The sequence below is a fragment of the Nelumbo lutea genome, chromosome 1, assembly GCF_056320005.1.
Source record: "Nelumbo lutea isolate HS-2025 chromosome 1, American lotus-T2T, whole genome shotgun sequence".
Lineage (NCBI taxonomy): Eukaryota > Viridiplantae > Streptophyta > Magnoliopsida > Proteales > Nelumbonaceae > Nelumbo > Nelumbo lutea.
Window position 1 is genome coordinate 126414741 of NC_142684.1, and position 23086 is coordinate 126437826.

A 23086-nucleotide genomic window follows, 5' to 3' on the forward strand; every position below is an offset into this window, starting at 1 on the left:
ATAAACCTTCATGGATATCGTAAAGTATGAGCTCGGCTTCTAAGGGTCGCAGGCAATGTAGGTAGGGGAGCGTGAAGGATCTCCTGTATAGCCATCCGTTTATGAGGATGTACCGGTCTTATTGACGCTCTACCCTCCGAGTTACATTGCGTTCTGTAGGTAGGGTCCCATGGAGCAGATAATCAATGAGTGGATCAATCCAGATCAGTTCCGCTTGCAACACGGGAGTGACCTCTTCTGCCCCCTCCCCCCCCCCCCCCCCCCGAGAATCCTGGGTCAAGGCAGGTCCTCTATGTACACAGTTCACATAGTGTTGTCGCTTTTACTTGCTAGTCGTGATAAAGAATCGACTTCAGTATTCTCGAACCTCAGAATTTGCCTAATGAAACAAGAGCTGAAGCTTGGTAGGATCTCTCTAACTTTGGTCAAGTAGGCTGCCATACTTGAGTCGCGTGCTTCATATTCACCATTGACTTGGTTAACCACTAGTTGAGAATCATTGCGAATGATGAGTTGTTTTATTCCCATTTCCTTCACCAAGTTCAACCTGGCAATTAGTGCTTCATACTCCACCTCGTTGTTCGACGCTTTGAATCCAAACCAGAGAGCATACTCCAGTTTCACCTCGCTTGGGCCGTACAATATCAGTCCCGCACCGCTTCCTCGCTTTGGCCGTACAGTATCAATCCAGGGCTCCTCGTCCCAGGTCAATACTGATCTAACCGGGGCCAGTGCCGCACTGGTCGATGCCTTCATCGTGTTAACGGGCTCAGTCAGTTCAGGGACCAGTGTACTAAACGTGCATTTTTCTACAAAGTCCACCAAGACTTGGGCTTTGATTGTTGGCTGGGGCTCGAACCGAATGTCGTACTCGCTAAGCTCAATGGACCACTTCGTTAATCTTCTTGACACCTTGGTCTTAAGTAGGATGTGCCTTTGAGCTGCCACCACTACCGCGTATGCTAGCTTCTCGATATCGGGGTATTTGGTTTCTGCATCCTACAACACTTTACTCACATAGTAGATGGGTTGTTGAACCTGATCTACTTCTTTGATTAGTACCGAGCTGACTACCTCGTTACTCGCAGAGAGGTACAACATCAACACATCTCCTTCCTTAGGTCGGGTTAAGGCAGCTACCTAGCCAGTTAGTCGTTGTACCTCCTTAATTTTTTGGGGTGGTCACATTTCTAAGATAGCCTTGATTTTGTTCGGGTTTGCTTCGATTCCACGTCAATTCACTATATAACCGAGGAAATTACCTGATGTGACACCGAAGACACACTTATTTGGGTTTAACTTCATATTGTATTTCCTTAGAAATTGAAAAACAACATTTAAATCATCAATCAAAAATCTAGAAAATTGGGTCTTCACGACCATGTCATTAACATAACATTCCACTTTATTGCCAATCAAAGGTTCAAAAATCTTGTTTACAAGTCGTTGGAAAGTTGCTCTAGTGTTTTTCAAACCAAAGGGCATAACTTTATAACAGTATAGCTCGAGTTCAATTACAAAAGCAGTTTTGTCTTGGTCAGCTATGTCCATCCTAATTTGATTATAGCTGAAGTAGGTGTCCATGAAACTCAACAACTCATGCCCTAAGGTCGCATCTACCAGGCGGTCAATTCTAAGTAGGGGTAAGCAATCCATTGGGCAGGCTTTGTTCAGGTCGGTATAGTCGACGCACATGCGCCACTTGCCATTGGATTTCTTCACAAGCATGGGGTTAGTAACCCAGCTTGGGTAATGGACCTCCCTAATGAAGTCTACGGCGAGGAGCTTCCCAACCTCCTCATCGACTACCTTGCACTACTCAAGGGCGAAGTTGCGTTTTCTTTGTCTAACTGGCCTGACTAGAGGGTCCACATTAAGTTTATGAGTTATTATACTAGGGTCAATTACGGGCGTTTCTACCGCGAACCAGGCAAAAGCATCTAAATTGTTAAGTAAGAAACTTACTAGTTGTGTTTGGAGTGGTTCGCTTATCAGTGCACCGAACTAGAGAGTCTTGGTTGGTTTAGTCTCAGACACCGGTATGTGGACCATCTCTTCCAACGGGGTAGGTCACTCCAGTTCGACACCTTCTGCCAGTTTTGCCTTTCCCTTGAGGGTAGTCACAAAGCACTTCCGGGACTCGAGCTGATTCCCTCGTATCACCCCTACTCCGTAGTCCATCGGGAACTTCATCGCGAGATAGTAAGTTGACACTACCGCGCGTAAAACATGCGTAATAGGCCGACATATGATCGCGTTGAAGGGGGATGGAGTCATGACCACCAAGAATGTGTGCTCGAACTGGACAATATTTGGCCACGTGCCCGCCTCCACTGGTATTGTGATGCGTCCTATAAGCCTGACTTCCTCTTCGCCGAACCCTACTAGTAGGGCATCTACTGGTTTTAGATCACTCTGTTGTAGTTGCAACTTATCAAAAGTTTCTTTGAAGAGGAGCCGAACTGCCCGAGTCCACCAAGATCCGCTTCACTTCGAAGTCATTGGTGATCATCTTCACGACCAAGGTGTCATCAGGAGGATACTGAACCCTATGGGCATTGTCATCGGTAAAGTAGATTGGTTCTTCAATCCGAGGTCGCTTGGGTGGGTTCTCTACTTCATGCTCTACTTCTCGGACTGACATTTTCTTAGCTGCTGTTGTGCACCCCGCTATGATAGATCCTCCAATGATCATATTAATTCCTTAGCGGATCGGCCTTTCTTCTGGTAGCAGGCGAGGTGGCTACTTGTTCTGTCTACTGCTTTTGGGGGCATCTTTCTTTCGATCTCCCTATCGGTCCCCCTACCCTTTTGCCTCATGCAAGATGTACTTCTTCAAGTACCCATGACGGATTAGCTCTTCGATCTCATCGCGAAGGTTTCTACAATTTTCTGTGCTGTGACCATGGTTCCGATGAAAGTGACAATAGACGTTCGGGTTCCTGGTCGTTGGGTCTCCCCGTACCTTGGGTGGCCATCTGATGATGGAGGAGTCTTTGATGGCCATTGGGATCTCTCCTCTATTCACGTTAAGGGGAGTATAGTCGGCATCCTGGAACGCCGACCCGACCTGTAACTTTGCGAGGGGGATTTACTCCTCAAGCTCAGGGACTTGCTCCTTTGCTTAGGGGATTTGCTCTTTTTTCTTTTCTTATTGCTCGTTCCTTCTTCCTCTCTCTTCCTTTTCTCTCCTTGATTGTCAGTTTTCTAGTTTATCTCTTCTTCTATACTGATAAATTAATCAGCTAGCTTGAGGAACTCAGTGATGTTCTTTGGCTTGTTGCCCACGACGTGCCACTTGAATTCTTTGTGAGTAATTACTTTTCGCACTGCGGTGAGACGTACTTCTAGGTCAAGGTCTGGTATCTGTAGGCATGTCTCATTGAAGCGCTTGATATAGCTTTGAATTGACTTTCCTTTCCTTTGCACCATGTTTAGAAGGCTTTCCTGTGACATTGTACACTTCTTACTGGTGATGAAGTGAGCCGTAAACATGTTTGCGAACTATGCCCTACTTCTGATGGAACCCGACACGAGGTTTCTATATTAGGTCCAAACCACTCCTTTGAATGTGGTGGAGAAAGCCACACACATACAAGCCTCATCGGCCCTAGTGATGTATCTGGGATTGGAATGTGTCTACATGATCGTTGGGATCAAAGGACCCATCATACTTGTTTAGTGGCGGTACCTTGAAATCCTTCGGCATTGGGGCCACTAGGAGCTCGGGTGAGAGGGGGGATGGCCGGCTCAAGAGAGCAAGCGTTGTTCTTGTGGCCACCGTGCTCACCTCCTCTCTTTCCCGACCTTAATCTGTTGGATGGCTGAGCTTCGTGGGTGGATTGTTCACTGTCGATTCTCCATGTTGTCGAGTACTTCGATCTTACTCCAAATAGTGGGGTGAGGTGGTTCAGGGGTTCTCCTCACCGCTTCTTCTTCATTGCATGTTTGAGGTTGACTGTCGTGAGGAGCCGAGGGTCTCCTTTCGAGCCCGCACCTAAGCTTGCGATCTACGTTACCTTGATGTGGAACTTGCTGATTGCACCTTAGGTTGGGTGGGTTCGGGCCTATCCCTCGAGCTTTCTCTTCGGGAAGCAGGGGGAGTACACTGGTTGCCTACTATACCCCGCGGCGGGGTCCGTCCCGTGGGAGGGGCCGATACTTGCGAAGTTCTTTCACCGCACGGGGGAGACTGGCGAACATTTTGGTGAGCTCGAAGCTGATTCTGGTTTTGGGTTTGCCCTTGATGATGATTTGTCAGTTGATTTGATTGCAGCGGTGGGAACTGTTGCTGATATTGTTGATAAAAGTAGTAATGCTGAAACTGTTGGAAATGATGGATTTGCATCGTTTGAACGCTCTGGACGAGGTTGTTGAATTGGGAGTGCTCGACCCCCAGGGGATCACAGAAGGCTCTGAGGAGGTGGCACTCACTTGGGGGAGTGGGACACTCACCTATTGTGTAGTTTGCAGCATGGACAGTGATGGGACCCTGGAGACAGTCAAGGGAATGGTGAACTGGCTGATTGTCACCGAGGAACCCTGGGGAGTGACTGTTTGCTGCTCTTGCCCCCCAACAATGTTCATGCCACTCTTTCCATTGTGGCTGGATGATGCCATTGAGGCTGAGATTGAGACTGAGATTGTAACTAGGATTGGGATGACCTTTTGATCATTTCCCATAGACACCAATTGATGATGCGCGATCTGGGAGCTCCTAGCTGGAAGGTTGCCTAGGCGTGCTCACATTGCAAGCTGGACGAAACTGCAAAATAAGGATCAGAGAGACCGGGGTGGATGACCCAATGAGGTTGCTCCGATGCTTAAGTTAGTATTTTTGCTATGGTTGTGAGCTAAAGTTTGAATGCTAGAGAGTTTGAATGTAAGTAACCGTGCATACCTGGGACCCGGAGGGGTTGACGCCCTTATATAGTTGAGCTGCCGTAGGTCTCACGAACACCCGAGCTCTGAAAACTGCTGAATAGGCTCCTTTTGCTGAGTTGTAACCCTTAGGACAGATCACGTCCACGTGACCTTCACTTATTAGGTCGTGCCAAATCACCCCTCATCAGCCTCTATAACAGAACCGTCATTGCTTGACAAGCTATGTTTGTCTACATGTGGTTTGCAACATTCATCTCTCTTTGCGTTCCTCTTCTATCCAACTTAAGATCCTTTGCCGTTCGAGGACGAGGTTGCACTGACAATGTCATCGACCAAACAGTCCTTGATCTCTGGGTGGAGACGATGGCTTCTTTGTTCCTGGCGAAATTGAATCAGATTCAAATGTAAATGTAGGTATCTTGTGGTCGTCTCAATGTTCGTTTCATCCTCCAATCCGATCTCCGATGTATGAGACAATTTTCTGTCATCATCCACCAGGTCATTGGTGTTTGCTTAGACAAGGAACTAGAGATGAAATTCACAACAAAGTAGGCCAGGTCATGGTGTCTGCCGGCCATGACTTATGATGTTGAGAAATTCGGTAGACAGTGCTGCAGATCATTATTGTTGTCATTTCATTTTGAAAATTTGAAGAAAATAAGGGATAAAATAGTCTTTATCATTTTTCTCTTAACGGACATTAATAACAAAGAAGATTTAATCAATTGTCACTTTACAATAGTCAATGATGCCACAATAAAAACAGCTGGATTGAAATAATTGGTGGGACCTACTGATGGATGGATCTCAATTCTCAAATAACCTGTATTTGTCGTATGGATTCGTGTAAATAAAAACAAAAAGAGAAATGGAGACAAGTACGCTGGTGAGCTGTAGTAAGTAGATTGAACAGTTAAATTGAAAAAAAAAAAAAGAAAGTTGAACAGCTAAACATTTCAGCCCCTCGTCTCGCTTATCAGCGTGGGGCGGCAGCAACCGCCGATCAAAAATCATGAAGTGGTCCCAAAACAGATAACACCATCGATATTCGTTACGCGACGCAGATCATCTTTCCTTTGAATCCAATATGCTTATCAAAAACAAATCTTACCATCTTTCAAAAATCAGATTGTATTTACGGTAAAAGGAAACGGGTTACTTTAGTAATTTGCCCAAACAAAGCCTTACGTTTTACTTGCTTACCGCATCTTTAATCTTTTTATTGCTTGTTTTCGGACGCTGAATTGATTCCAGTTCTGACAGAAGCGAAGCGCCCCTATCAATTAGGAGATGATGAGACAACAATGCCCCCACGAGGTTGTCACTTTATTACACAGGTGTACAGGCATATAATTGTCTTTTTCCATTTAACTTGATGAAGAAGCGGCGCCCCCAATTAAAAAAAAAAAAAAAAGGGGCTCTCGATTCGAATCACGCCCTAGTTTTTTTCCTTCGATTTTTTCTTTGTCCATCTAAATCTACGAATGCGGTTTCAGTAACCGGGAAGGAAGTTTTATTTTTTTGGTAGATAGCGGGGAAAGGAAGGTTGGGCAGGGCGGAAGGTCAATTTAAAAACAGAGTTTCATAGATCCTTCTGCTACATGTTTTATCCAGTCGAGAAACCCTAAATCGTTTTCAGTTCTCGTGTGGGCAAATTCGTATTCTCCAGTTCTCTGTATATTCTCCAATGGGTCTGTGGGAAGCTTTCCTCAATTGGCTGCGAAGGTAAATTAATGATAACGCCTTTTCTTTATTTTCCCAAAGCCTCTATCTCTATCTTCTTTTTCTCTTTTTGTCATTTAATCTAATGCATATGGTTCCGTGGAGTTTGATTTCGGGATATTGTCAAGGAATTCTGTCTTTGATTGTTTGACTAATTAGCTGACATTGTGTGCCTATGCTTCTCTTATTATTTTTTTTTTCCCACCATTTTCGTTGAATCTCCAATGAGAAATTGTGATTCTGGGTTTCAGAAAGGGCTTATTGCGTTTGCAGATAGAGACTTTTGCTCCTCCTTGTTCAATGTTTAGCACGCAGAATGATTATGTAGGGTTTTGGGAGGGGTTTCCTTTTGGTGAAATACCGGGATTCAGTTCTACTGCAATTCTTTCTTTTTATTTTGGAAAATTAACGTCTTCTAATTGAGTTATTGACTTGAAGATTGTAGAATTTCAGTTTGGAAGTAATGCTGCAATCAATATCGGAGTTCTAGTTAACTGTTTAATTAGATTTTTACCAGAAATCTATTGGTGAAAGAATGCTCAATCACGTCTTGTATTGTTGCATTTGGACGACTGGCTACTTATTCTTATATAAAGGTGGTGGTGTTTCTTAATTGTTTCTAGTTTCTTCTAGTTCATTGTCCATACGGATCGCTGTAGATTTTGTATGTTTGTTCACAGATGAGGATAAGCTTTTGTATCTTGGACTTTAGAAGTATGAGCAAATACTGGAGGAAACTAAGAGTTATCAAATGACTAAGTGGAAATGCCAAAGATGACACATTTCTTGAATTACTTTTTACAATTCATTATGTTGATGCCATCATACCAACCAATGAAATTTTTATGTGGTGATTTGCCTAGCTTATCCTGTATTCCAATTTTTAGTTTATGAGACTCTGATTTGTTTTAAATTTAAAAGATTTGGTTAGGTTCACCAGGTGTTTGATTGATGTGGCAATTTCCCAAGGCTAACCATGGTCTAATGGGGTATGGATTTTGCATTTGCTTGGTGTTTTTGGTGACTGATTGACTACTAAGAAGTTAATCATATGATAGTTTTTCACTTGTATGGGAAAGATTATGCAAATATTTTTATTATATTGTGCACATACCAGTTTAGGTTTTGATACCTCCTTAGTTTTTACATTTTTCTCTCGTTTAACCATACTATTCTCAAATTAAAGTGGTGAATTTTTTAACAATATGTATGTCAAATATATTGAAAAATCTGTGTGAAGTTAGAAGATTGGATTTTATTGGTGTCTTCCCTCCTGGGTTGCTTTGTCATGTTTTGTTTTCTTTGTTTGGTCTATTTGATGTATGTATCCTAGCTGTCCTAGCTTTTCAGTTTGTTTGGTATTGCCTCCTTAAGAAGGCCTGACACTTCTAATTGTTTTCTGTTTTTTTATCAATAATGTTTTTAATTATTGTTAGCAATAAAACTGAACTGGAATAGTTATGTTCTTCAAACCCATAAAATAGTAAAGGCATATCTATGCTTTTGAAAATTAAAGTTGCCTAAGCTAGTGGCTGAGGCTGAGTGCACTAGCAATCAATGAGATTACCAAACATAACTCTGTATATAAGATGCAGGTGAAAGAATTTTTCTTGAGAGGTTTAATTTCTTTTCTGGTAATAAAAGAAAATTCATTAAAGAGGAAAAAGTGAATACGGGAGAGAGGTGACAAGCTATCACCCAAGAACAGGGAACACTAACTTCACAACATCAAACACCATTGAAACAACAAAAAGAAACTCCTAACAAACAAGACAACCCCAACCTCTCCCACAAAGCATCGATCTCTAACAAACCCAATCTCTGACACCCGCCTGGCTCCAACAAAACAAAACAAAATCCACAGCTACTCTTCTTCCTCAAGCATTTCTTCCTCCCCATTAACAGTCTCATTCCAGATCTCTCCACCTTCCTCTACTACTTTCTTTCTCAAACTCTCCTCCTTCCTTCTTTGCTCAAACTTAATGGCTTTCCTAGCAAATGTTTCACCACCCAAAAAGACTAGACTAAGACTTTTGCTTACTTCCAAAATTTTCTCGATCTCCAAGCATCCTTCCTTCTCCACATCTTCAACTGAGATCTTACCAACCATGTTCCCTGTATTTTCATCCCAATCCCCCTTTTTCTTCTTCTCTTGAGGCAAATACACCAAATTAGATTCTGAACTAAAAGAGTCAGGAGGCTCAACACCATTTGAAACCTTTGAAGTCAACATTTTTGACTTCTCCCCCTTCTAAGATATTCCTCTTATAGTTTTTTGTTGGCCCTGCCCCAATCAAGCCACACTTGGGATGAGAGAAAATTTAGTGACGTGAACAACGTGCGGGTTACTTATTCATAAAAAAAATGTGTGAGTTACTTGAGCAGTGATTCTTCTTAGGCCTTATCTTCACCAGCCACCTCATCTATTTCCTCTGCCTTCCTCCTACGCCCCAAATCAACACCTACCAGCACTTCTTCAAAAAAAGAAGAGAAACCCGATGACGACTTGTCCATAGGAAGAGTCCAAGTTTCTGCATCCTCGACTGCATTTTTCTTAGACACATCTCCACTTTCTGCAACTCTCGACTGACCATCTTTATCAAGCTCACTCCCCTTTGTCCCAGCCCTTCGCCCAAGCTCTACCCCTTCTATCTTGTCCCTCATCTGGACCAAACACTTGAATTGCAACCAAGGCAGGACTCACCACTTTCTCTGTCGATGGTCACTGGAGGACGACCAATTGGAAATCCATTTCAATCAAAACTAGCATCTTCACATTTCTCGACACCCATCTCGATCTTCCACTTAACAGCTCCTTCATATTTGGTAATCACACAAATCCAAAAACCTTCCCTTCCCCTGTGTCCCTTGAAAGCAATTTTCCTACTTGTAATCTCAATCTTTCTATCCTTTGGATCGTTGAAGATGAAACGACTCCTATTATCTATTGGTAACTTGGATAACCGAGTTGCTTTTTTTAAATAATTTCTTGCTTGAAGCTCCACCCACTCTCATCCCCCAAGGTGACTCTTCAGGTTCAGGACTACTTGCAAGTGTCTCACTTCCCTTGTCCAAACCCTCCCTCTTATCCAGCTGATAGAGAACATGTCCCATCTTTCCCTTTTCCACTCCAATAGTGCCCACCATCAATAACTACGGTCCCACCCATAGACCAGAATTGAAATTCGAAGAGGCCTTACTCATTTCATAACTCTTCCCCTCCCCCCAAAATCTGCTGTCATCATGATCTGATGTCAAAGCAAAAAACTTTGCCTGCAATTCCAAAAACAACCTCGTCTTCAAGCTCTGAGCCCCCTTATCGAAATGACTGTTCATCTTCCCACTTGACTCAAGTGGCTCCTTAATCCTCCCACCTCCGAACTGAGTCTTGGGAGGTTTAATTTCTGGCAATCATTTACTATCGCTAAGCGTTTTAAATGTGCTTTCATCTAAGAATTGGAGTTCACCTCCTGGTTACTATCATAATATTCCTATTTTATAACAATCTTTTATTATCAATAATCATGTTAAGTGGTTTTTCTTTAATTTAAGAATTGGAGGAGAACTCCTAGTTAGGATCATGATACTCCTAATTCTTAGAATTGATAAATGTTGAAGCCTACATAGAAGAAAAATTGAATTCATTAGGTCTAGATAGACTCTTGCCCTGGGGGAATCAGATGGACAAGAATTTGAATAACCTCTCTTTTTCTTCCCAATTGCAGCCTCTTTTTCAAGCAAGAAATGGAGTTATCTTTGATAGGGCTTCAGAATGCAGGAAAAACTTCCCTTGTGAATGTTATTGCAGTAAGTACATATTTACTTGAAGCATTACTTTTAGAATCCCCTCTCTTCTTCCTTTCTTTTCTCTTTTTAATTAATTTCCTTCTAGTGCTGGCTTCTAAGATATTCCCTTTTGATCTTTACTGTAGACTGGAGGGTACAGTGAAGACATGATTCCTACGGTGTGTGATGTCTTTCTTTTCTGTTTAGAATACGAGCTTGTAAAGTATCTTATTCCTTAATCTACCTTGTTTTTGCAATTAATTTTGTTGTATGTACATATGTGGACTACAGGTTGGATTTAACATGAGGAAGGTAACTAAAGGGAATGTGACAATAAAGTTATGGGATCTTGGAGGCCAACCCAGGTTTCGCAGTATGTGGGAGAGATATTGTCGTGCAGTTTCTGCTATTGTGTATGCAACCAACCTGTTTTAATTTGTTTGTTTGTATAAGCTTGTCCTTTACAGCAACGTTTCAAAAAATGACCCAGAAATGGAACCATTCTGGCCACCGGTTTCCAGGTCGACGGTCCAACTTTCTGGTTTGAACTGATGGCCTGTTCTGACAAACAAATATAAAAAAGTAAAAAAATAATTAAAAAATAAAAAAATGGTTAAAAACAGTTGAACGGGTCAATGGGTCAATGGTTCGACCATCCGGGTCAACGGGTGGTTGACTTTTTCAATGGTTTTTGGCCAAAAACTGGGTTTGTGGTAAAACGGAACCGGTTGTTTGGACGGTTCCCGGGCCGAACGGTCCGACCGTCTGGGTCAATGGTGGTTTGAAAACCTTGCTTTACAGTCATTTTATGAAGGCCTAATAACAGCCTTGCTTTTTCAGATATCCAAAGACTAGATGTAGAACTTTGACATTTTACAATTTTAACTGTTCCCTTTTTGACTTGTCATACGAATATTGGAAGAAGAAAGGGGAATCAGAAGAGAGCAATGGTGTAAAAGTAGAAAGAACATGTTTTACAATTTTAAGTGTTCCCTTTTTGACTTGTCATACAAATATTGGAAGAAGAAAGGGGAATCGGGTGAGAGCAATGGTGTAAAAGTAGAAAGAAGAAATACAAACATAAAATGATAAAATTTTCTAATATGTCTTCTTCATGATTGTTGATGCATTGTATGGTCAGCAAGTGACAAGATGCCCCAAGGAGGCTGGGTGGGGGATGCCTTGACAAAAAGTATTAAGGCAATTGCATTAATAACCAGTATGTTCTTTAGGCTAAAAGGTGCCAAATTTGACCAAGTGGCCCCTTGATAGAAACATGTGTATGTGCTATTTTCGGGTTTGTAGGCGTAATCCACCATATCTTTTAACTATAAAATCACAATAGTGTATGCATGTACACTATTTAGTGTATTACATATGGCAATTTTTCTTTACACAATATCACTTATAATTTCTTGGTTTTTCCCTTTTTTCCCGTATTTGTTATTATGTACTTATCATTTTTTCCTTCCCAAAATCTTTTGTAAAGAAAGGGGCTAGTTCTTCTATTTTATTGTATTGGAAAAGGGAGGAGTTTGTCAACTCGCTTGCTCCTTCATTGTTCCTTCACTCTTAGAGTATTCATACCCTTTTCTTACAAGGTTGACATTGTTTGGTAATCTGCATGGTGTGCTTGGGGTTTCAGTAGTAGGGGGTGTATACTTGGAATATTCTTCTCTTTGCACTTTTTGGAAAATTTGGAAGGAATGCAATAGTTGCATCTTTGAGAGAATGTGCAATTCGAAAGAGCCTGTAATTGCTAAGATCATTAGCAGAAGATTATTTGGTTCTCTATTTGGTTCTCATGTCTTTTGTATGGCTGACATCTATGTACTGATTCAACTATAATTGTGCATGTTTTATGTGAGTCTCTCCTTTTATTCTAGTCAATACATTAATTCTTACTTATCTGGTCAAAAGATAGAAAAATTGATAACTACTTCCAGTGAAATATAGCTAAGATGTAATGCTCAGAAAACTATATGGTTCCTAGGGTTGGTTGTCCCACTGGCTAGGCTCATGTAGCCACATTTTCTTTCTTTCTTTCTTTTTTTTTTGATGACTAACTGTGAACTTTATTGAATTGAATTAATTAAAGAATATCATATACAATATGCCTGAGCATCTCAAGCAAGCATAGGCTGGTAAACAACCATTCCCTTTACAGGAGATACAACTTACAACTCAGCCCAAAATAAAATGTTCCCTACTAATCACTTGTTTGACCAATCCATTGGCCATAGCGTTGCCTGATCTCTTTACCCAACAGAATCTTGAGATCAGTTCCTGTGCTAGGTACCTGATTTCTTTCATGATGAATCTATATCTCCATAATCCTTGATTTTTACCCTTCAGCCATTCTATTACCACTTTTGGGTCTCCCTCTACCACTACATTTCCCATATTTATCAACTTCCCCACCTTTAAACCTTGAAAAACTGCTAGCATATCTATCTTTATTGAGTCTCCTTGGCCATCTTGTCTTGAAAACAATGCTAACATGACTCCCCCAATCCCTGGTGGGCCTGGATTACCAATATACCAGCCATCGAAGTTAAGCTTTATAACCTGATCTCTAGAAAGGTTCCATTGGACTGATATGGTATTTCTTGCGGCTGAAAGGCCAGCTGCCAGCCATCTAATTCCAGTTTCTACTTATGCCCTCAATAGAGAAATTAACAAACAGGTGAGAAGTTTTCACCCAATGAGTCACTGTAATGGTGTTATTCTCTTATTCTCTATGATTCTCTCCTTACCCAGGGCTTTCCCTTCAAATGTTCTTGCATTTCTTTCTTCCCAAATAATCCAAATAATTGAAGCTCATGTACATCGCTGCATCATTTTTCTCCTTGGTAAAAGCTAGTCAGATTGAAAAAAACTTAACACATCCGTAGGGGGTCCTACCTACATCCAAAGAGTGAGCAGAACCCTTTGTGATTTGCCCATTCCAAAATATATATTACTAACAAACAGGGGATTAGTGAATGCAAAGTGGACTTCCTACTTGCTTTACACAAGGAGTCATGTGAGGAGAAATAGGCCAGTTGAATTAATTAGAATGTTTTCTAACTTTGTGATCATTGATTTGGTCTTGATTGAGGACTGTCTTGTCAAAAGTGGATTTAAAATTTCTATGTAAAGTTGATTTCATGAAAATTAGTAGAGAAAAAGAGGAGTTCATTGTTGTTGACAGTTTCAGAATAACTGGATACAGATTTGAACTTTTCTACTGCAGTCTTAGAATAGTTTCTTCATGGACCACCACCATGATAATAAAGAAATGAATGACAGAAGGGGAAAAATGAAATAAATATATTTGTGAACATGTTTTATAAAGTCTACTACAGGTTGGCTGCAAACAAACAGTGAAGTTTGGTAGGCACATTCTTTGCATGTACTTTAGAGTTTCTTAACCAAAACTGATTATCTAATAAAAGGAATTAGCCAATGAAAACCTATATGATTTAAAATCAGTAAGGTAGGTGTTAGTGTTTGTTTGATTACATACATATTAATTTAAATAGATAAGTTAGATATATGTTGCTTCAGCTTGTAGTTATTTCAATCTAAATAAAGTATTGCTGTTTGATAATACTATAAATGAGAAGAAAATAGTACTTAGTACACATATATTAGTTTCTCTAGCAACCTATCAAGGACTGCTATGAGATTATTGGTGGCCAGACTTATGTGATGCCTACTTTAAGGCATAGCATTTTGGATTGGGAAGCTGATAGATTGATGGCAATGATTGAAGAGGTCAGACAGATCAAGATACAGAGAAAGGAGAGAGTTTGTTCCATGGAAATGGATCTGGAAAGCTCATTACCCATCTAAAGCTATCTTCTTTATGTGTACCAATCTGGGTACAATTCCAATAATTGATAGGTTTCTGGAAATGGGGATGAACCTAGACAATTTCTGCAGTTTGTGCAATGAAGGTGAGTCAACTAATTATATTTTGATGTACTGTCCGTTTGTGTATGGCATCTGGGTACATTTTATCCAGCTATTTAGAAGAAGTTGGGTGTTAACCAGAAACTTGGAAGATTTGATCACAACTGGGCAGCTTTGGATCTTAGTAGCAGAGGCAAGATCCTTTGGAATCGGACCCCCTTTTACATCTATTGGTCTCTTTGGAATAGCAGGATCTTTGGAACCTGCTATCTTCACAACACAAACAACACAAACCCACTAGAAAACTGCAACACAGCCTCCAAATGATCAAATCAAATATATAAATGTAATCAAATACCGAGAGGATTGTCCCCTAACTAAAAATCATTTTTTTTTTCTGGGAAAACAACCAAAAATCGATTTTAGAATTGATATAATTATCACTTCCCTCATGTCTAGTGAAAGGAAATGCATAATCTTTAGTTAGACCCTTTGATCCAAACTTCTTTAGACCCTTAAAGAAGGGGAGAGCAATTTGGAGAGCAACAAGAGCAGCTGTTTTGTGGTCAATATGGGAAGAAAGAAATAATAGGATCTTCCAGGGTTCTGAAAGATATAAGGAGAAAATCATTGATTGCACATCTACCAAGGTCATTCATTGGCTTAAAGCATCTCATTTATTTAAAAATTATTCAGCTGATGATTTGTTTAGAGGTTGGTACACTGTGGCAAACTCCTCTTCATTGAGGTCTGTGATAAGGGAGCAATGGACCCCTCCTGCACATCAATGGGTGAATCTGAACTTCGATGGGAGCTCCTTAGGCAACCCGGGTTCCTCGGGTGGGAGGAGCCTTCAGAGACAGGGAGGGCAGAATGGTTGCACTGTATTCTGTTCCGGTAGGTGATGGAGACTCTTTGAGAGCAGAGATTATGGCCTTGATACAAGGTCTAAGGCTGGCTAAACAATGGGGCCTACACCAGATTGAGGTAGAAGGGGACTCTAAGTCTAAACTGTTAATTGGGTGGTTGCAGTCACATAACTTGGGGGCTTGGGTACATCGACAATTCATGAGGGAAATAAACTGCTTAGCAAGGGAGGTTGGGGCACTGTTCAGGTGGACAAGGAGGTTAGTAAATGGACTAGCCGGCACCCTTGCAAAGCAAGGAAGTTTCAGGGAGAATATTTTTCTAGGGGTAAAAACCCTTAACTGGGTGGTGACAGTGTATTCTCTTAATTTTTCTAATGAAAGTTACCATTTCTGATAAAAAAAGGAAATGCATAATCTTCTATTATTGGATAAGGGTGAAACATAAATAGAGAGTTAGTAATAACTTGTTCTAACCATATGGCCAATGTGAGATAGCAGGTTAATGCCTAGTGCAACAAAGCTCCTCTAAACACTTTTTCCTATCAGTGCATTGTTTTTTTTTTTCCATTTTTAAGTTCCAAATATTTATGGACTTAAAACAGTTGGAGAATAGAGACCAATAAAAACAAAAAACTTAAGATCTGAATATCAGAGTCTCAGAGAAGATAACTTATCAACAAACTATAGCCTTACTTGCTTATGTTTTAGCTTGTAGGCTGTAGACCAACTCCTAGTTACAGTTGTCTGAACATTTACTTGGAAAGTAGTCTTGAAAAAAAGGAACAATTGGGGGCAAATAGAAAGTTGAACAGACAACTCAAAAAAAAAAAACTTTAACTGAGAGAGAATATGGAAAGGAATTATTTGAAGAAAGGTTGGTTGAAAAGATATTTGCCCATTCTAGGCTTCTATATCAGAACAGATGGATCTTAAGGGATAACCCTTGCTTTAAAAGAAGTTTACTTGCCTGTGCAGACTTTTAGACTTTTTCCTTTTTTCTTCTTTTTTATTACTTGTTAACAAAAGAAAATTGTCAACCATATGCATGCATACACGTGTACATATGTATCTGTTTGTTTACTTAGATTTTTGTAGTTATATTCAAGGAGCCAATGGTGGAAATTGAGGTTTAGTTGCAATTAGAATTGACGCTCAAAACTCGACACAACAGGAGAGACATGGCACAACTCCCCTTGCCTATCCGAAGGCCCAAAGTTATGGCAGCAAGACATGCAGACATCTCTCTCTCTCTCTCTCTCTCTCTCTCTCTCTCATAAACAGAGATGAGAAAACATACCTTTTAGGCTATTGCCTAGTCCAAAGTACTAAAGCATCACGTTATTTACCAAATTTTTTAAACAGCACATTGTATTCTTTTAGATGCGAGCATTGCATAGTTGGTCAAATTTCTGCGTTCAGGATGTTGCTTTACAATTTTCATGGTTTCTTGCGTGAGATTCATGATATATACATCTTCAACTGTTGACAAAATTGCTATTATACCCTTATTTATTAATAGCTACTGTTTCTATCTTTTTTTTTTGTCAAAAAAATTTTAGGTCGAACTCTGTTAACTAACTACTATTTTTCTTTTGGGATGGGAGAGAAAGAAGGGGGGAAGATAGGTGGATATTAGGAATCTAATCCACGTCTACTCCTTGGCAAAGATAAATTTTACCATTTGACCATATCCGCATTTAATTCATTCCTGATATGCACATATATGTCCACACATGTTCAGGAAAAATCTGGGTCTGAATAAGAAGTCTAAAGTGATGATTCATTGTTCCATTTATTAATTGGATTACTCCATTAGAGTGCCTAACTACCATATACTTGCAAAACGTTGGATTAAACTCTATGTACTGATATTCTCTGACTTGTTGCAGTTACGTTGTTGATGCTGCTGATCAAGATAACCTGTCGATCTCACAAAGTGAACTTCATGACCTGTTAAGCAAACCGTCATTGAATGGCATTCCATTACTGGTACTAGGAAATAAGATTGACAAGCCAGAAGCGCTCTCCAAAGAGGCATTGACAGATCAGATGTAAGTGGCAATGGGTTCATGTAAATTTCCCTGGTATTTGGCCTTAGAAGATCATTTAGTATGTGGAGTTCAAAAAAAAGGCAATGGGTTCATCAGACAATTTCTAGTTTTAAAGTAAAATATGATTACTGGTACTGAGGATGGGGTTGTGTGCCATGCAGGGGGCTGAGATCTATTACGGACAGAGAAGTATGCTGCTTCATGATTTCATGCAAGAACTCAACTAACATTGATTCCGTCATTGATTGGCTTGTAAAGCACTCCAAATTGAAGAACTGAGAAGATAAGCGTGTTCCCCTTCTGATTGGGAGGATACTGTTGGGGGATTGTGTGATAATTTGTTCTATCCTCTTATCTACTCTGTTGTGAGCATGGTGTCAATTGGATTTTATGTAATTATACCTCATCTGTAGTCAGTATTTATTTGATCACGATCAATTTGGACTTTGCACCGCTGAGTAGTCGTCGACCAAAAGCTTGCAGTTGCAGAGGCCCGCACCGGCAGAGACAGTGTCTGTTTTGATCACGTGCTGGTCACACCCATTTATAAATTAGCCTCGTCGTCATTTGAGGATTCTGACTCTTGACTTGTTGAGTGTTGACCCTTGCCTCTCGACTCTTGTCAATTGATGACGTGTTAACTGCTATAGAGAGGCAGGTGGCCAGATGTGCATGACCCAGCAACCCCACAGGACAGGCCCATAATACCAATTACCAACGAAATGATCTCTCTCTCTCTCTCTCTCCCTCTCCCTATATATACAGATATATATATTCCCAATCCCCTTCCTATGGTCTACAATCTACATGGAGATGTTCCGAGATCTGATGGGATTGTTGACCAGACTAGCGGGTCGCAATTCAATATTGAATGCAAGGGAATGGAGCATCATATGGGTCATGCCCCAACCCAACGGCCATAGATTTTCTTTGATAGCATTGTTCGTCCCGTTCAACGCTTAGGTCATTCTTTCTGAAGGCTCAGTTTGGAAGGAGTACGAATACAAATATGTACAGTGCAAATCTATACAAAATAGTACAAAATACAAGATTTTGCGCTCTACATGTTTGTATTTGTACTCCTTCCAAATGGAGCGGAATGTGCAAAGCAAATCGTCGATAAAAATTGGATCCACCACCATTAATATGTACGCCTCGAAACACCAAAATATGAGAAAGAATTTATATAAAAAACGCCCTTCCGTATAATGTCTTTGTTCCTATGCACATATGATAATTCACCAGATTACGCTTTCTTCTTATTCTTCAGTTTTGTCATATTAGTATAGGATGGGGATTGGCCTTCGCCCAAGCGTCGTAAGTAAAAAAAAAAAAAAGAAAGAAAAAGAAATAGATGTTTCAAACTATCAACCTCTTGAATCTTATTTGATTTTCCAGTAAATCCACTGTATGGTAGAAGATGCCTTGGTGGTCCAGATTCGTATTATGATTATATCCTATTCAGGAAGAAGGAAATGATTTAGAATAATGTGTTTTAATGGTTATTCATGTCTCCCTACCAAAACAGAGGATCATAAGCAATTCAAGCCCAAACTAGCCCAAGCCCCAAGGTGCGTGTGTAATCATTGATCAGGCTTCGGGGCCAAGTTTGGGTTCGTAATGGACCTGAGCAAGCTGAAGCCCAAAGTGAGTAAGTAATGATCATTGATTAGGCTTCGGCCCGCGCTCAAGGTCATTTTTGATTAGGGCTACTGGCTACAGAGATAAAAAGGAATGTATTAGCTTTCCCGTCTTCTCTCGGCCTTCTTTTTTTTGCTTTCAATCCCTTCCAAGGCTCTCTTACTCGTCTGAGCCGGAGCTTCAACAGCATCGACAATGGCCGTCGGGTTAGTGTCGTTCATCTTTTCATATTTCTGATTTCTTAGTCTGTTGGATGGCTTCCAGGAACTTAGTGTTGTTTAATTTATTGATTTTCAGGAAGAACAAGAGGATTTCCAAGGGGAAGAAGGGTGGGAAGAAGAAGGCGTAAGTTAGCGTTAGATTTCTGCAATATTTCTCTTGGATCTCTTAGTGTACATGATTTTGATTTCTGTTGCTGTTTTCTTCGTTTTGGTTGTTAATGGTGATATACAGAGTCGACCCCTTCGCGAAGAAGGATTGGTATGATATCAAGGCCCCATCGATCTTCAGCGTGCGGACCATTGGAAAAACCCTAGTCACAAGGACACAGGGTACCAAGGTCAGCGTTTTCTCATTAGTTTACATTTTATTGAATCTGAAAGATGGATTATTTTTGAGGTAGATTTTTTTTTTCTTTTGCTCCGATAAAATCTGATACGAAATTCTCAAGTTGCAATGAATACCATTATGGTGAGGAAGAGTTCACTTTCTTCTCTATTTTCATTATTTCCTTTGTTTCTTTCATAATTTTCATAAATAATTTTCCGTTGGGCTTTCTCGACTTAGTTCATTCTGTCGATGGAGCTAAAAGTTTTAATGAAATGTCAGCTTATTTCCATCCGTTACTTTTTCTAGATGGCACTCAGTTGTTCCTTCTCGATTGGGTGTTCACGAAGTGATGGTTTACGGATGTTAACATTTGTGATCCCTGAATTGTGCATAAACATGGTTAATTAAATGGAATTGTCGGTTTGTTATTAGTTAGGTATCAGCCTCTACTTGCAATTTTCCAGTTCAAATGACATGTGCAGTTGAAGTATGCTTCCATATTGTACATGAAAAATGGTTTTTATTGGGTTAAGGTTCATAGGAGTTGGGAGGTGAGTATTTCCTAATGATGAGGTAAGTATTTCCTAATAATATCACTCTTAGGTGCTAAACATGTTGAATTTAAAATGGGAAGCTAAAACGTGTCAATTGTCTACTATGGATAAAGAACTGTTTAGTGACCATTGCTAGGAGAAGTGAAGAGAAAGAGGGAGGTCTAAGAAGCTTGATGTGGTGTCTCTTAAGTTCAGAATAACACCCCTGAGTTTTAATCCCTCCCAGAGATATATCTTTCCTTGAAGCAGTTCTATCTTTGGTCAATCACATTATTTAATCCTCACTTTCTCCACTCTCTCACTGACGCTCTGAGACCCCTTCCCCTTTTCCTAGTGTTCTCTCATCCATCTTATTACAAGACATTTTTTGAAAGGTAAGAACTACAATTAAAAGTACAAAAGTAATCTTTTTATATTCAGGTTACAAATTTAAGACCTTGGCTTGAACTTGTTTGGGCTTGCCTCAACTCTTGAAGGGGCTTGGTATAAAGGCGGCTTATGGAATTAAGAATGCAACATGTTTAACATCACATTAACGACTCGAAGTAATGCATTTGAGGAAAACCAAAGTTATTGAAAGTTTCTCATGCTTGAATTGTTATTTACTTACATATGTCCAATACACTATGTTTTTGTATATAAATTTGAGCCAATAGGCTTTCTAAAGCATTTAGTTTCTTTTAAAATTGAGGTTTATATTTTTTAGTCAATATTGTTTTTAATATTATTTTTTTACTATTTTTGATTTCTTTTGAGCCTTGATTCAAAAGGCATGCACCTTGCCTTTTGCCTGATGTGCAAAAAACCCCTTGTGCCTTGTGCTTTTAAAACATTGGATATGGTCACATGAAAGGTGCACTGCATGTTATATTCATGGCTGATGGTTCACAAACAATTTAAGAGAATTTAAAATTCCTGCTTTTTAATGCTGAAAACATATTTGTGAATTGTGACTATTTTATACCATAAAAGAACCTTGTTGTACATGGATAGTGATATATTTGCCTTGATACTTTACATTGATATAATGCTTTACTTTTTGATAAAAAAATTAAGTCATGGTTCAAATTTCTACCTGTGCTAGATCTGTTTTTTCCAACATCAGCCTTTGAGTATTTTGTGCTGAATCCAGTGTGAAAAGTTGGATTGAGAACCTTAAGTACAGGATTGATTGATGCCTTGAATATGCTGTTGAGAAATGGATGGGGTTTGTGGGTGGGAAAGGATAGGCATTTGATGTTATGCCCATGGTTTGACTAAAATGTTTTGGACCATTGGTGGATGAGGGATCAAGGGACATTGGATGGCTCAATTTCTATTATTTGCTTACTTGGCAGTTTCTAAGGCATCATTTGGGAAGGGTGCAAATACAAATATGCAAGGTCCATGAAAGTTAGAAAGTATCCAATCATTCAGCACTCTTCCCAACATCTCTCAGTGATTAGGGAAGAGTGCAAATACAAATATGCAAGGAATCTAATTGATTACCTTATCAACAACATCTACTCAGTGATTTGCATTTTTGAGGGTTTCTCTTGTATGCTCAAATTGTTTCTGTTTCAGTTACCATGGGGTAGTTCCTGGAGATATTGTTCCTTGGTTTCCCTATTGATACATTTTTTCTCATGTTGTTCTGGTTGATTTTATTTCTTTTGGTACCTTTACAGATTGCATCTGAGGGCCTTAAGCACAGGGTCTTTGAGGTTTGCCTCGCTGATCTCCAAAATGATGATGACCAGTCATACAGAAAGATCCGTCTCCGTGCAGAGGATGTACAAGGAAGGAATGTTCTGACAAACTTTTGGGTATGAATGGAGAGTATCTTTTTTTCTGCTTTAGTCATTTTTTCCTCTATGTTCTCAAATAATTTCTTCTTTTCCATATCTTCAAGGGCATGGATTTCACCACCGACAAGCTTAGATCACTTGTGCGCAAGTGGCAGACACTGATAGAAGCCCATGTTGATGTCAAGACTACAGACAACTACACTCTTAGGATGTTCTGTATTGGATTCACAAGGAGACGCCCTAATCAGGTCAAGCGTACTTGCTATGCCCAGTCTAGCCAGATCAGGCAGGTATGATGTGGTTAATCTTGTCTCACTTAAATTTTGCTGTGTTAAATTTCTATTGCATTTGAAATCTATTGCATTTTGTTCTATTATTCAGATTCGCCGGAAAATGAGAGAGATAATGGTGAATCAAGCTACATCTTGTGACCTGAAGGAGCTGGTTCAGAAATTTATTCCTGAAGTCATTGGGAAAGAGATAGAGAAGGCAACCTCAAGCATATATCCACTTCAGAATGTTTTCATCCGCAAAGTAAAAATCTTGAAGGCCCCCAAGTTTGATCTTGGGAAGCTGATGGAGGTATGTTTGTGATATGGTAATTTTAGAAAGTCAAGTTCATATCCATGGAGGACCTGCTTGGCTTTTGTTTATTTTTGGTTATTTCCTTATTGCCATTTCTGTAACTTAAAAAATACTGCTATTTTGAGGCAAAATTTTCTGATCTCCTGGTTATAAGAGACCTAGAGCCAAATCCTGCCTTCATCATGGCTGGGAGAAGGGTCACACCCCTTTGTGTAGCTCAATTGCCTAACTAAAAAGCCATCGATGCCTTAATTTTCCCCAAATTTGTCTTTTTTTTGGGTATATTTGTGAACAAGGGTGACGACATTCATACTTTCACATCTTGAATTGGTTGGGGTGCTTGATTTTTCGTGCAGGTTCATGGTGATTACTCTGAAGATATTGGTGTTAAGGTGGATAGACCTGCAGAAGATGCTCCCGTGGAAGGGGAAACAGAAGTTATTGGAGCTTGAAAACGAGGTTTTGTTTTATCGTCAAATTTTTGTTTATGGAATTGCAAGTAATCATTAAACTGCAGTTGCACTGGTTATTTGTCGACAGCTTTTATGCATGGACCCATCAATTTTGGTAGTAGAGTCTTAGAGATAATAGTTATCCTTTTTATCCTTTTTATTCTTATTATCCATTTCTTTAAAGCAATAAGTTTTGAATCTTGGAGGTTTTGTTTGATTTCTTATTTATTAGTCCTAGTATCAAGGGTTATGCACGTGTGCAAGGCTCAGTTTGGAAAGAGTACAAATACAAATTTGTAGAGTGCAAAA

At 39.9% G+C, this 23086-nt stretch overlaps 3 protein-coding genes across 3 annotated transcripts; 2 read left to right on the forward strand and 1 right to left on the reverse strand.

Annotated features, from left to right (window-relative positions):
* Positions 1 to 303: 303 nt before the first annotated feature.
* Positions 304 to 3495, reverse strand: LOC148877402 (uncharacterized). Its single transcript, XM_088969867.1, has 2 exons — positions 3322 to 3495; positions 304 to 999 (listed from the first exon to the last, which is right to left on the reverse strand). Exons 1-2 carry the CDS (start codon positions 3493 to 3495, stop codon positions 304 to 306), a joined length of 870 nt encoding a protein of 289 aa, XP_088825993.1.
* A 2610-nt stretch (positions 3496 to 6105) lies between these two features.
* On the forward strand, positions 6106 to 17647 carry LOC148877403 (ADP-ribosylation factor-like protein 8a). The gene is made up of 6 exons (XM_088986526.1): positions 6106 to 6609; positions 10332 to 10413; positions 10539 to 10571; positions 10684 to 10805; positions 17048 to 17209; positions 17371 to 17647. Exons 1-6 carry the CDS (start codon positions 6572 to 6574, stop codon positions 17486 to 17488), a joined length of 555 nt encoding a protein of 184 aa, XP_088842652.1. The 5' UTR covers positions 6106 to 6571; the 3' UTR covers positions 17489 to 17647.
* An 854-nt stretch (positions 17648 to 18501) lies between these two features.
* On the forward strand, positions 18502 to 22994 carry LOC148877404 (small ribosomal subunit protein eS1-like). Its single transcript, XM_088986514.1, has 7 exons — positions 18502 to 19056; positions 19148 to 19195; positions 19304 to 19409; positions 21621 to 21758; positions 21845 to 22030; positions 22122 to 22322; positions 22682 to 22994. Exons 1-7 carry the CDS (start codon positions 19046 to 19048, stop codon positions 22775 to 22777), a joined length of 786 nt encoding a protein of 261 aa, XP_088842640.1. The 5' UTR covers positions 18502 to 19045; the 3' UTR covers positions 22778 to 22994.
* Positions 22995 to 23086: the final 92 nt, after the last annotated feature.